The sequence below is a fragment of the Desmodus rotundus genome, chromosome 13 (assembly GCF_022682495.2).
Source record: "Desmodus rotundus isolate HL8 chromosome 13, HLdesRot8A.1, whole genome shotgun sequence".
Taxonomy (NCBI): Eukaryota; Metazoa; Chordata; class Mammalia; order Chiroptera; family Phyllostomidae; genus Desmodus; species Desmodus rotundus.
In genome coordinates, this window is record NC_071399.1 from 25,149,746 (window position 1) to 25,163,757 (window position 14,012).

The following is a 14,012-nucleotide window of genomic DNA, read 5'->3' on the forward strand; positions in this document are numbered from 1 at the left end:
ACAACATTAATTCTCTTGCTTGGACAGGTGAATGTGCTTTCACTCACTTTACCAAGATTAATGGTATTTGTTTGCCTGCAAAGAGAGGCCTAATGAGGGGCTTTTGAACACATGCCCTCTGGGTTGGCAGCAGGCAGTGGGGGAGGCAGGCGAATGTTCTACATGCAGGAAGACCAGCCTCCCCCACCACTTCTGACATTATTGTCCCTCTTTGGGCTCAGGTGCCTTCCCCCTGGAAGAAACAGCAGCAAAAATATCTAAAAGAATGTGATCCATTTGTGTCCTGTCCCGGGGGGCTATTACTGACAAGGACACCTCAGTAGACCTGCACACCAGGGTCTGGAGGTCAGCCTGCCCCTCCCCCGCCTGTCACCAGAAGCTGTCTTCCCACCTGTGCACTCAGGGTCTCCGCCCATTAGCACCCAAGGCTGCTGTCGCCTAAGGAAGGGTCAGTCTTTGGCTTATTGCTCTAAAGAATGACAAATAGCATTGGAGGGGACAGGCCAGGGCTTCTGAGGCCAGGGGTGCTGGCAGAGGAGCGATGGGACAAGTGAGGATGCCCCAGGCAGGACCTTAGGGTAGGAAACTCCTAGACCTCTAGGTGGTAACCAGATTGGATCTGAGCAGCTGCTGCTTTGTGACTCTGTAAGTGCAGCTCAGCTTAAACGGCATGAAGGAGCCAGCCCCACGGCAGCCTCTTCTCAGAACAGTGCAGGCAGCTGACAGAGGTGCCAGGGGCGAAGTCACGCCAGTCCAAGGCTCTTCCAGGTCTGTGGACCCTCGGAGTAGGGCGGGTAGACCAGGCAATCTCCTGTAAGGCAGCCTGGGTCCCGGACCCCCCAAAGAGCTGCAGCGTCACTCCCCCAGAGAGCCAGGTGCTGCTCACATCAGGAATTTGACCAAGAATCAGGACTACTGTATTTGCCGTGTATAGGGCACACTTTTTTGCCCAAACTTTTGAGGGAAAAATAAGGATGCACATTATACTTGGGTACAATGATCACATACCATGGATATAATAATGGGTATAATAATCCAGTGTGTGATGCACACAAAAACATTGGGTGTGTATTATACAAGGCAAAATATGGTAATAAACACTGGGGATAGGAGGAATCATTTAATACAGTCCCGTCTGTCACTAAGGGTGGTCCACTATAACCTGGCCCCCTGAGCTGCGAGTGGAGAGCTGGGGAGTGAAGGAAGAGAAGGGGTAGGACCCAGCTCTCAGGTCCTGGCTGCAAGGAAAAGAACGCGGGGAAATTCTAACCCAGGGGAGCACCCCTCCCCCAGGTGTCCCTTGTTGTGGGCTCCCGGGCAGGGCCAGCTATCTATTAGCAAACAACAAAGTGGTTTTTTAAAAACTCAGATACACGAGATACATATTTTTACTTTATTTTTGCTCTTTCTATTATAACTTATAGAAACCCAATTCAATCAGACTCAAGACAAAAAGGTATTGTTGTCTCCTGAAAAGGCTGGGGTAGATCAGGCCTGGCTGAGTTTGGATCTGAAACAATAACACCCATTCAGTGCTGCTCTCCCTCCCTCCCTCAGATCGACTTTTCTTCCCTTTGGCTTCCTTCTCGGGCAGGTGCCCCTCACAGTGGCAAGATGGCTGCAGCAGCCTAAAGGACTCCGGGTAGAGGGGTAAGAGAGGTGCTGCCGAGAACAACCTGGGCCCTTGGCTCACCAGCTGGAATTGAGCCTGGGCCCATCCCTGAACTAATCTGTCACATGCCCAGGGAGGGGGCATTCACTGATCAGCCCAGGACTGTGTCACTCATCTACACCTGGATTTGGGGGTGGGGTCAGCCAGCCCACACTAGATCCATCAACCATATGGCAAAAGAGTTGTTTCTCCTTAGAAAAGCCTGGGTGGCATTGCCAGAGGAAGGCAAGGACCAGTGCCAGGCAAGCGCAATGCGCAGAAGCACACTGCAGCCTCTTCTACCCTCAGGGTGGAAGCTGCCACTCACAGAGCAAGACACTGTGCTTTACAGTATCCTGCAGCGTGGGCAGGGCCGCTCTGCCCCGGCAGTATCCACCTTGGCATGTGATGGTCCCAGCCAAACAGTACTAGTACGAGACCCGCAAGCCCAGCGCTGCTTTCTTTTCCAGGACGTAGCAGCAGTGATTTAGCAAATTTGTTGGAGCAGGGTCTCTCCCAAGAGCCCCTGGAGGTGTGAATATGTTAGACCTGCCCACAGGTGTCACAGCCCCAGGCCACTGCCGGAGGGCAGTGAAGGGCCTGCCCGCCCTCCTCCATAGGGAGGAAGATCCAGACCTTCCCAGCTTTGGTTCCACCCCACCCCCTGCGTCCCCTGACTTTGGAATCTTTGTCACTTGGGGAAGAAGGAAAAGCTACAGAACCAAATGAATGTCTTTAGGAACAGCTCTAGGATTTAAGTTGAGCTGGGCTTCTAAAATCACTGGCAAATCTGTCCACTCCCAGCGCTCTGGGGCACTGATTAACCAGGCACCTTCCGGGCCACACCCTGCCCGACTGAATGGGAATATCCGGGAAGGGCGCCGGGAATCTGTGTGTCTCTGTGCTGTCCTCACGCCTGCTCGGGGAGCAGCCTGAAAGTGTACCTCTGGCTGGGGCATGTCGGCTCCATCCAGGGACACTGACCTTCAATCACAAAGCAGCAGCAACCACACCAAGAAAAATGATGTTTGCTGTAATTGTGCACTAGAACGCATTGATCATGTGTCTTTAAAAAAAAGTTAAAAAGAAAACATGAAATTTAATTTAAATTTAAAAAATTCAGAAATTGTAAAAAGTGGGAGCAAATCAACTCTTAAAAAAGAGGGCAGCATCTTGATCAGATTTATTGAAAGGGTTGAAGAAACATAAAATGCCATTTAGCTTAAGAATTTGTTGTGTGCAAACCAAGTCATTTCAAGAGTGAAAGAATGCTTGGTCATTTCTTAATATCAAAATTTATGCAGATTTCTCTTTTGAATATCTCCTACATTTAAAGATACGATCATACAAAGTCTCCTAATTCCCATACAAGGTAAATTCCTTGTTTCAGCCAAATCTCAATGGAGCAGCAACTAGGACACCACCTCCCCAGACAAAAAGCATTGCAGTGTTTCATTTTGTTGATTTATATGTCTCCTTAGACGTTTCTTCACCAATTTCTACAGTAGTCACAGTTTCTTCCACATCTCCTAATATCATATTTTAATGTTGATCATAAGCATGGAATCTACCTTGAAGCTCTCTGTCATTCCTCATTTTCACATAAATTCGCTCATCCTGGCTGAGCCTGGTAAGATCCAGGGGCTCCTCTACAGTGTTGGGGGTGCATTGCTGGTCCACATCATGCGCCACGTTTCAAACCCGATTGGAATGTCTTTGCTTAGAGGATTTCACCTGGCCCTCTTGTGTCCTCTGTAGCTTTCAGGTCTTATACACCCAGGAAGTAGACACAGCCCTGGACTTAGGGTTGGAAGACAAGGAGTTTTGACCTTGGAGAGGTGTCCTCGGCACTCCAACCTTCGATTTCCTCTTATGTAAGCAGGGGACCACACCTGAGGGCAGCCTAGCTGAGAGTCGAGTGCAGTAACGCACATGGATGTAGACAGAATGTCACACTGAGAACAGTGTTGCCGCAAACGGGATTTGCTCATTGCCCTTCATTCAAACTCCACAAATTCTAAATTGTAGGTGGTGTCGGCACAATGATTCTTACTGATAAAATTTGCCTTCATTCTAGCTCTCCTTGTACGTTAAAGGATGTAACGCTTTTGATGGTCAATTGTGACCACCAGTTGTGAATTGCATTTTTATTAAGGTCCATTGCCATTAATTAAATTCTTATTCTTAGCCACCGCCTCCTGTGGGTTCTGCTCCCTGGGAAGACATTCCTCGTAGCACTGATGGCATCGCGTTCCCTTTCTTTCTTGTCAGCCTGTCTCCTTCTGGACTGTGAGTATCGGAGCTCGTACTGTGTTTGGACTCCCAGCAACAAACACAGCGCCAGTCAAAGAGCAGAGCTTCCATGTTGATTATTTTAATTTATGACATATATAATCTTTATTTTCTTTGTAAACAGTTTATAACCCAGACTCACTTTAAATGGGCCTTATCCCTTTCCCCTTTCATGGTGACTAAGAGTGGAAGCTTCAGAATCAGTCCGACTGGGTTAAGCTGTGTGACCTAAGGCAAATTACTTAACTTCTCTTCCCCAGGCTATAAAATGGGTATAATAATAGTGTTTATCTCATGTAGCTTTTCTTCTTCTTTTTTTAATTAAATGGGCTACGTAAAGTCCCTAGAGCATCAACGGGAAGTAACAGCAGGAGTGGTGGGAGATTTCATCATCACAACAGCGTGTAATGCGGGGTCAGAGCGCGGGCTAGGAAACCGAGCAGAGTCACTACCGACTGTCCCCGGACCTGGGCACAAATAGCAGCTCACTTCTCTGCCTCAGCTTCTTCACCTGCAAAGTGGGGCTACCAAATCGCACGTAGCTTTCGCAAGACAAATGGATGGATGTGAATAGAGCATTTAGAAGGAGTCCCTTTTTCAGAAGGGGATAGATAGAGTCTTCCCTGCCCGTGGACCTCCTGCATCATAGGGAGCAAACAAATGCCTCTCTGGCACCCTGACCTGATGCTGGGTGGATCCTGTTAGAGCTCTGGGCCCTGGGGACAAAGTGACCACAGGAAATCCCCTGGCCTCTTTCCCATGACCTCTGCCCCCCAAATGATGGAAACCCTTTCCACCTCAGGTTTGTAGGAGATTCCTCCATGAACTCCCAACCCAGCCTCAGACCAAACAGAATGACAAGACGAAACAACGGGAACAGCAGGCTTTTTATTTGGTGCTGTTTTGTTTATCTGAGCACCATCGGACAGCGGATTTGTTCCAAGTAAAATCCTTCCTCGGTGAAAAGCCTTCTAAAACATGCTCTTCGGGCCATCTTATGAAGAAGGCAAAAGACACAGTTTAATATTTGTGAAGGCTCTGGGACATCCTTATGAACACGAACCCCAGTGCTGGCCTCAAAGGCCTCTGACCCAAGCTGGGTTTTCAGTCCTATTCCCAAACGTCCGCCGAGGGCTGTGCTTCTGAAGCTCATGTTTCTTCGTAGCAGTTGTCTCTCTGTGCCTTGCCTCTGGGCCTCTCTGAATCTACCTGTTCGCGAGGCAGCTCAGCCCGCCTGGGAAAACAGGGTGTGTGTGCCCTGTGGCAGCTACCGTCTTGTCCTCAGAGGCTTTTTTCTCACGGTCAGGTTCCAGCTGTGTTATCCATGGCCGCAAATGCTAGGGGTCTACTTCCGCACACCTGAAACCATCTAGGAAGGTTTTATGGAGCACCTGACTTGGGCCAGTCTCCGCACTCTGAGAAGAGGAGCACCATCCAGACACCTTCACATGGCCGTGCCCCTCACAGTCCTCTCCTACTGCCACGTGCATCACGTGCTGGGCATCTTGCTAAAATGCAGCTTCTGATTCAGGAGGTCTCAGGCGGGGCCTGAGAGTCTGCATCTCTAACGAGTTCCAAGGTGAGGCCGCTGCTGCTGGTGCTGTGGTCCGCATGTTGGAGCAGCAAGGCTTTAGCAGGACGTACAGACCCGAATGTCTTTAGGGGCCAGGCAGGTGACTTACTGTGCGGAGCCCAGGCATGTGAGAGTGTCAGGGAAATGGTGGGGATGGCTCCCCGGAGCCGGCTCGCCCTGCCGAAAGGCCTGCTGAAGTCACTGGAAGAGCATCGCTCTGCCCCTGAAGAAGCACGTCTGCAAGCCGAATTCAGCCCTCCACATCTGGTTTAGCTCCCTGCTGGAGAACACAAAATCTCGGGCATTTTGCAGGTGAATTAATCTGGTCACACATGAGTCCTTCCGTAACTGCCTGGCGAGCAGTTGATCTATGGGGCCTGAACACCTACAGGTGTAGGTGGCTTGTCCCCTCGTTGAGAAGACCTGTTCAGAAATGGCTCTGCCACTTCCTCGTGGCAGGAATTTGAGGGAGAAGGAGATAGCATGAGTGCACACATGTGTGAGTCCCCATGCTGTTCTAGTATTTTATGTGATTTCATCGAATCTTCTCAGTCTTGCACAGTTGGCCATCGGCCTCATTTTACAGATGAGGAAACTGGATTTCAAGAGGTTGACTAACTTGGTGACAATGACCCAGCTACTACACGGGGGGGTGGGGACTCCAACTTGGAACTGTTGGCCTCCAAAGCCCTCTTTGGATATAATGTAACAGCCACTGTATATGCCAGGGACACTCATTAGTTCTAACCTGTCAGGGACCCTGCAAAGTATGCGTGATTATTCCTATCATACAGTTGAGTATACTGAGGCTTGGAGGCTAAATACTCACCCAAGGACATGGAGTGGTGGAGCCAGGGTCCCAGCTCTGCCCTAACTGGCGTGTCCCCTGTGCACACTGCAGGCTGAGCCTCAGGTTAGCTGGTGTCTGGGATCAAGCCCTCGGAGTGGCTTGAGCATGAGGAGGGGTTGCCAGCAGTGGCATTTCAGTGGCCCCTGTCCTTTTGAATTGTTGACATCAGGATACGGGCATTCTGAACCCGGTGTGACACTGCCATTTCCTAACTTCACACCTGTCCTGCTGGGGACATGTCCTGGGTCCTTCAAACACTGGCAGCCGCCAATGTGGGGGCTGTTGGGAGTGGCAGGTTCTGTGCCTGTCTGTCGGAGCAGGACTGGATGGCTACTGGGAGCGCAGGACTTAATTTCTTTCCCCTCTGGATCATCCCCGAAAAGTCTGCGGTGTGATAGGACGGAAGTTGCAAGAAGCATGAATATCGAAAATGTTTTGTTTAACTCAGCATATATAAGACATCCCTTTTATGACCAGACATATAAACAAGGGGTGGAGGGGCCTATGGCTTATGATTTCTTTATGATGGATAGAGATGACCTTTCTCTGTAGCAACACACACATACATTCACTCATCCACACACGTGCACACATGCATGAATGTGCCCATCTGCAAGAGGGCAAGACTCCCTCCAAATTACCCTCAGGAACCCAGGCCATTCCCCTTGGGCTCTTCTCTTCTTCAGACTCCGAATCTAGTCTCCTGAAGAGGCCTGGGCAGGATACCAAGCACACGAGCACACGAGCACATGGGAAGCAGCGCCTCTGCTGGCTGGCGCCTGTGCTAAGGGCAGAAGTGAGAGGGGACACTGGGAAGGCTGGGGTCCTTGACCACAGGGTGCAGGGGTAGGTGTCCCAGACCCGTGACTGGAGGAGGTTTGGTTTAGCTCAGCAAACATCTCCCAGGACAAAACTTTTCGCAGGCTTGATTTAATACTGCCCCCAAACGACTTGAATCAGACGTGTGAGAATTATAGCTGCAATAGAGCCGTTAGGGTTACAGCACGCTCACAACAAAGGCAAATGAACACAAATTTTTGGTTACTGGCTTTTCCCTGCACACCTGCTTGATGACTTCACACACCTGGCTCCCCAAGCTCCCAGAGGCTTTTTGTCTGTGTGGCTGTGCCGAATGTGCACTCGAGTCCGCCCAGGGTGCTGCCCTGTCTGCCACAGTGCGGCCGCAGAGCCCCTCTCAGGACACCCCTGTCAGCCGAGGGCTCCTCACTGCAGCTTGTGACCAGGAGCACACAGAGTTGGGGCTCGATTCTTAGAAGCGGCCTCCTTACATCCTTCCCCCTTTATGTGGAGAGAGACCGCACGTGGGCATCATTGTGAATTGAGGGGTAGGGCTTAAAAGCAGTCCACACTGCTTCTGGGTTCACTAGGGTTGTTATGAAAGGCTGGTGCCTCCGTTTCCTCAGGGTCTTCCTCCCACCCTCATTCCCACTCCGTGACCAGATTCTCCTGCCCTGGGGGCCAAGGGACAGGCTGAAGGACTAGTTGGGACAGCAAAGAGGGCAGGATGCTTACCGCTCCTTCAGCCTTGCTGGTGTTTGCGAAGATCATTAAAGGTGGAAGAGTCCTGGGAGCGTATCTCACGCTAGCCTTTCATTTTACAGAGAAGGCTCCCAGGGGCTGCCCTGAGTGGCAGGGCAAATAGACGTGAGGGCCTTGGAATCAGCCCTCGGGTTGCCTCATCCCTTTTCTGTGACTTGGTTCAGGTTCTCTCTGAGCCTCTGAGCCTCAGTTTTCTCATGTATACAGAGAGGACAATACCTACTTCCTAGGTTTCTTGTGGGGTCAAGTGGGCTAATCAAGCCTTCACCATGGGAGCCATGAGTGGGCGTTCTGTTACTCATTCAGCTGATGTTGGTGTTTTCCTCTCCTCCCCCATTCTCTTTGCCCTGTGGTATCTAGTTCCCCAAACAGAAAATTCCCCCCACTGGGCTATGACTTCCTGGAGGTCAGGGACCCCAATAACTCTTCTTGGTCTCTCAGCACCTATCACAGTGCCTGACACAGTTGACCAATGTCATGCAGAGCTCCGGGACTCCCAGAGCACGGGTGTGCCCCTGGTTGCTGAGGCCTGCCCTCAGGGATGACCCCTCACAGCTGGCACTGCTGGGACTCCACAGCCAGTTTCACAGAAGCACGGGAGCCATGAGGAGGTTTCTGGGACTTTTATTTTTTTTTAAGCCAGTAAAGATGGGCAAATGCTCAGTCCCTTTTGGGCTGCATTTATCTGGGCAGCCCCACCCACCTCCCCCAGCCCTCCCCCCTGCCGGTAGCTCCAAATCACCTGGGATGAAAAGCGCCACCCTGCTGGCCAGTGTCGAGCAGCTCCAGCTCCAGTGCCGCAGGCGGTCCGAGGAAAGGAAGGGTTGGGGTCCGGTGCAAGCCCTGGCCCTGCTCCTCCCTGCAGAGGGCTCGCCCTTCCCACGTGGGCACCGGAATTGGAGGACCAGGAACTCTGAGGTTCCTCCCAGCCCCACTGTCCCTCCCCTCTCTCCGGGTGGTCCTTGCATCTGCACCCAGGAAAGCCCAGGTGGGTGGCTCTGGGGTGCAAGATCAGCCACTAGGATTCTCATCTTTTCTCTGCCTCTGCCTATAACCTCGTCTTTCCCAGCAGTGGGGGCTTCTTGTCTCTCCTTGTCTGGGGGATTTCCACCCAGGGCAAAAAGGAGAAAGGAAGCCAGGAGGACTGTTCCCTTCAGGGGTGTGATCCTTGAGTTTGGGTGTCACGGGTGTTTCTTCTTGGCTGGGACCCACTTGCCCTCCCCGGGGTGGTTTTCCTCCAGCTTGGGCTATGTATTTGGCTCTGGCCCCTCAAGTGGGATCCTTCCCATGCCAAGGTCTGGGCATGCCACCGTTTCTTCTGTGGTCAGCCAGTAGCCGCCCTGGGTCCAGGGCCCTGGTTTCCCAGCTCCCAGAGCAGAAAGCAGTCCCTTGCCCAGGCCAGCAGGCTCCCTTTGGGGCAGCCCCCACGGCCAGTTTCCTGGCTGCAAAGTCTGGTCGTTTTCATCTACTTGTGCACTTAGCAATCTGCACAGCTGGCAGGGCAAGGCCCGGCCCCTGGAAGTGCAAGATGGCAGAGAGGGTGCTGGGTCTTGGGACCAGTTTTTGGCTCCCTCTTTGCTCCCTCCTGCCTTAGCCAGGCTGGCCTTCTCCACCACCATTTCTGTCTCTTCCTCCTCCTCCCTCTCCCCTCCCCTCCCTTCTCCTCTTCCTCCTCCGTAGTCCCCAGGTTAGAGCTGTGCCCCCAGTCCAACCAGCAGCGGGGAGGGGAGGGGGCTGCAGGCAGCCTCCGGAGATGCAGATGGCGGGCCAGGCCGGCCGGGCGTCAGACGCTGTGGGAGCCCAGGCTGAGCACCGAGAAGGCGGCGCGGTGCTTGCGGAGCAGCAGCCGGATCTTCTCGTCGTCGGAGTCGGGGTCCAGTGGCTTGTTGTACTCGTCGTCCTCGTTCTCCGAGCCTGCGCGGTCCCCGCCCGCGCCCGCACCACCAGGGGCCCGGGGTGTGGAGGACGAAGGCTCCAGGGCACTCTTCTTCCTCCACTTGGTCCTTCGGTTCTGGAACCACACCTGGAATGACAGGGACTCTGAGGGTCAGGTGCAGACAGCACACGCAGGGGCCCTTTTGAGGAGGGTGACTCCCCTCGGTGGCAAGGACACCCAACCCTTTTATAGTAAATAAGTGGCTCAATAATAGAGTAGGCTGTGATGGTCGCACGACCTTTTTTTAGGGGAGGGGCCAATAAAAAAAAAAGAAACGTTGTGAGTGAGCAGCCCTTCCGGCGGAGCTGCCACCCTCTCGGGGTCTGTCTTCCTTCTACTTCCCCAGCTGGGCACTTGGGGGGATGATGCCGAGATCACCCCTGGTGGGAGCCGTCTGGCAGCAGGGGCTCAAGAGACACCTACTTTTAGCTACACAGTCCCTCACTGAACTTCACTAGAAAATTTCCCCTTAATTATAAAATAATATCTTTTCAATGCTTGAGATAGTTGAAGAGTACAGAAAAGCACAGAAAAACATGTAAAAGAGCCACACCATTTCCTTCCACTTAGATTCGGCAGCTCTCTCTCCAGCAGACCAGGAGGCTGCGGACGTCAGGGGCTGGGGATCCAGGGCCCTGAGCAAGCCCAGACCTGAGTCCCAGCCTTCCCCTGCACTTCCCTTTCCTCTTAAACTGTCACCGTGTCACAGAGCTGGGCAGTTCAGCATCCCTCAAGGCTTCTTCTCTGGTGCCGCTGCACCCAAAGTCCCTCCGGAGAGATCTAGCATCAGCGTTGCCGAAGTTGTCCCCAGGAGCCTGAGGAGGTGGAAACCCGGTTACTGAGTTCAGGCTCCGTGGTGTGTAGCAGCGTGAGAGTGATCCTTGTGTGGTCTCCGAGGCTTCCTACGTCCAGTATCCCATCCGAACTTCATTCAGATGGGCATGGGGAGGAGAGGGTGTTATCTTCACTTTAAAGTTCAGTGAACCAAGGCCAGCTCCCTCTGCCAGCTACTGGAATGAGCCTGAAGCTGGTCTTAACCTGGCCCAGAGGCTGACTCCTGATGTGGGTTCAGAGGCTGCCATCAGCTCTGGAAATTTCTGGCCCAGACCATGCCCAGAAGATGGAGAAGCACAAGGCTGGAGGCCCACAGATCTGGGTTTGACTCCCAACTTTGCACTTACCACCCAGGTGACCGTGAGCCTGAGGCTCAGCCGAGACTGCCCTTTCACCTGTAAAACCCACGTTAAGGATGCTGTGAGGGTTAAACGAGGTGCTACAAACCTCAAACTAGGGTTTATTCTTGACAGTCCTTTTTGGGCTAAGGTAACTGTCACAGTCCCTGGGTTTGGGTGGACAGGCAGTGCCCAAGCAGCAGGACACCGCTCGCTGGGAGTGGGGAGCTGCTGGGAGAGCAAGGCTGCCTCTCTCCCACTCGGTGGCACCCTGTCCTCAGGCTCCTCCTTGCCGGTAGGCACACCTTGTCCCTCTCGTACTCACCTTGACCTGCGACTCTGTCATCCCTAGGGAGTATGCCAGCCTTGCCCTCTCAGGGCCAGCCAAGTACTTGGTCTGCTCAAAGGTCTTCTCCAGGGCAAAGATCTGGTGCCCCGTGAAAGTGGGCCGAGTGTGCTTTTTCTTGTGGATGCTGTCGCTCAGGGGGTCCGGGGCTGGTGGGAGGAAGGACACGGGCAGTTAGCAGGGTGAGTGGGGTGCCAGCTCTGCCCTGCCTCTCCCCCGGGGTCAGATCCCTCCTACAGAGAAGCCACTGCGGTTGGGGTGGGTGGCTGGGTCAGCACATCTCTCATATGAGTAGCATTCCTGACAATCTGATAATAGTGACTTTGACCTCGGTCTAGGTGGGCAGACACCTGCTGAGAAGGCACCTGCCCCAGGTTACAGCTACTTAGAGACAGAGGGAGCTGAGGACCCACCTGGGACCCATGCCTCTTTGAGTAATGTTCCTACTCCTCCTTCCCCGCCAGGGCGAGAGAACTTGCCCCTTGGTCTCAGGGACAGCACAAAATGGATTAGGACCCTTCCACCAACAAGCAGGGTCTGAGGGGCCAGAGAATTCTTCCCTCCTGACTTCCTTGTTCTTGGGATCCCACTTCCCAGGTCTCCAGAAACCAGAGCCTTAAGCCCCAAGCTACTGTTTGGCCCGTCACCAGGCCTGGGAGTCTTCCACACTGTACAGTCACCGAGGCTCAAGACCTGGCCCTGCCCCCAACCAAGGCAGTCCGTTAGGAACCCCGTGTTCAGACCACAGTGGAGGATCCCCCTGCCTCTGCCCTCACCTGAGCTAGGCAGGGCCTTCGTGGCACCGGTCACTGTCCACAGCAGCCACTGTCACTCTCCCTGCCTCCCAGGCGAGCCTCACCTCTCTGTGCATGTCCTGCCCCACCTCCAGCCCCCGAGGACTAGCATCGTGGGCCAGTTCTCTAAACAGGTTTGGGGACGGGGAGGGTGAGGGGAGCCCCCACCACAGCTACAGCCAGGTAACTGCTCCTGGGATCTAGGCAGTTGTCGCTGCTACTATTAACATCAACATTGAGGAGGACAGTAGGAACCAGCCCCCTCGACGGCAGGTGGGGCGCAATGGAGTCAGTGTGCATTCTGTGCCCCTCAGTGGTGCCAGGGCGTGAGTGGGCTCTCCAGGAAGGTGACGTGGTGGCAACTTCTCCTCCCTGGGGACAGCATTTTCCCGCTTTGGATGAAGACGTGGTTTCTTGGGGGAGAAGTAAGGTGAGCTGCCAGCTGGACCCTCCCCCAGTGGGCAACGTGGTCTTCCCCAGACTTAGAGACACCCAGGTTTCCTGAAAGGATAGCTGAGGTGGCAGCTGGTAAGGGGTGGAAAGTGGGGGGAAGGTGCCCTGTCCAAGCAAGATGGGATGGTATGTGGAAGGAAGAATCCTGCTCTGAACCCAGCCGAGAGATGGGTCCCAGTGTCTGAGCTTCCGGCTGTCTGACGGAGGCTCAGGAGAGGTGGGCGGCAGGTGTGGGCCCCATGTGAGTGTCCCCTTAGACACCTCCTCCTCCCTGATCCGGAGGTTCCCTGTACTCACTGTTGCCGCACTGCCGCCCGCCTCGCCAGTCCTGGCCTGTGTCTGCCCAGCAGTTCCGGGTCCGGGTGGGGTACTCGTTCCCAGCCTTGGAAAAATTCCCCACCTGGGGGCCATAGTAGACCCCCTGGGAGCCCAGTCCACCAAAGCCTGCCACGTGGGGGTAGCTGGAGAGCAGGCTGCTGTTCGGTGTGGCCACGGGCCTGCTCAGGATGTCTGTGATGCCGTGGGGGGTCCCGGCAGCCAGCTGGGGGCCCAGCCCCGGGGGGCCGAGCTTGTAGAAGGAGTTCTGCATGGAGTACTGGCACACGGGCGCCTTCATCTCCGAGAACTGAGCCAGCGGCGCGTTGTTCAGCAGGAAGGTTCCCTGCAGGTTGGACTCCATGTTTCTCGGGTCAGGGTGAGCGAGGGAAGGCAGGAAGCCCAAATGCAGGCCCCTAAATCCTGAGACCTTGAGCTCTGGCCCAGAATCCCATGGCAAGTTTGGAAGGTCAAAAGCGTCCTGAGCCCCGGACCGCCCTCCCACCTAAGGCATCAGCCCAGCCCCTGCCCAGAGACTGGCACCCACGTCAGCTGCTGGGAAGTCAGGTGCTCTGGGACAGGTGAGAGGCCTCCCCTGCACCCTGTCCCTCTCTCCCTGCCAGCCTGAAGAAAGGCAGTCAGTCCCCCCCCACCTCAGCTCTGACCCCTCCTCTGCCTCTGAGTCTGGGGACCCTTCATAAGAAGTTTTAAGTTCAGAGAAGCAACATTTCCCTGATAAAGATAGGGCCCATTAGAATACAGACCAGAGACTGGCTGAGCGGCACCAGCTGCGTCGCCATTGGTTGAAATCCACATGGGCCTCACATTGGCTTTTCCTAGACAAATTGCACTTTGAAAGATTGACTGTAAAATCAGCCAGGGTGTGTGTGTGTGTGTGTGTGTGTGTGTGAAAGACAGAGAGAACGCACTCTGGAAGCTCTGTTCACTCTCAGGGGGGCCACCTGCTCCTGGTCCCTTCAGTCCAGCATCTAAGGAAGAGGTGGGCGGGTGAGGGGTCCTGGAGGCTCCTGAGGCAGCTGCTGGCAGTCAGTCACAGTTCTCGCAGCTGC

At 54.1% G+C, this 14,012-nt stretch overlaps 1 protein-coding gene and 1 pseudogene across 1 annotated transcript; both read right to left on the reverse strand.

Moving 5' to 3' along the window:
- Positions 1-3,037: 3,037 nt before the first annotated feature.
- On the reverse strand, positions 3,038-3,346 carry LOC112321445 (U6 snRNA-associated Sm-like protein LSm3 pseudogene; annotated as a pseudogene).
- Positions 3,347-9,698: 6,352 nt separating this feature from the next.
- On the reverse strand, positions 9,699-13,306 carry NKX6-3 (NK6 homeobox 3). Its single transcript, XM_024578799.3, has 3 exons — positions 12,925-13,306; positions 11,360-11,529; positions 9,699-9,949 (listed from the first exon to the last, which is right to left on the reverse strand). Exons 1-3 carry the CDS (start codon positions 13,304-13,306, stop codon positions 9,710-9,712), a joined length of 792 nt encoding a protein of 263 aa, XP_024434567.1. The 3' UTR covers positions 9,699-9,709.
- Between the last annotated feature and the right edge of the window lie 706 nt (positions 13,307-14,012).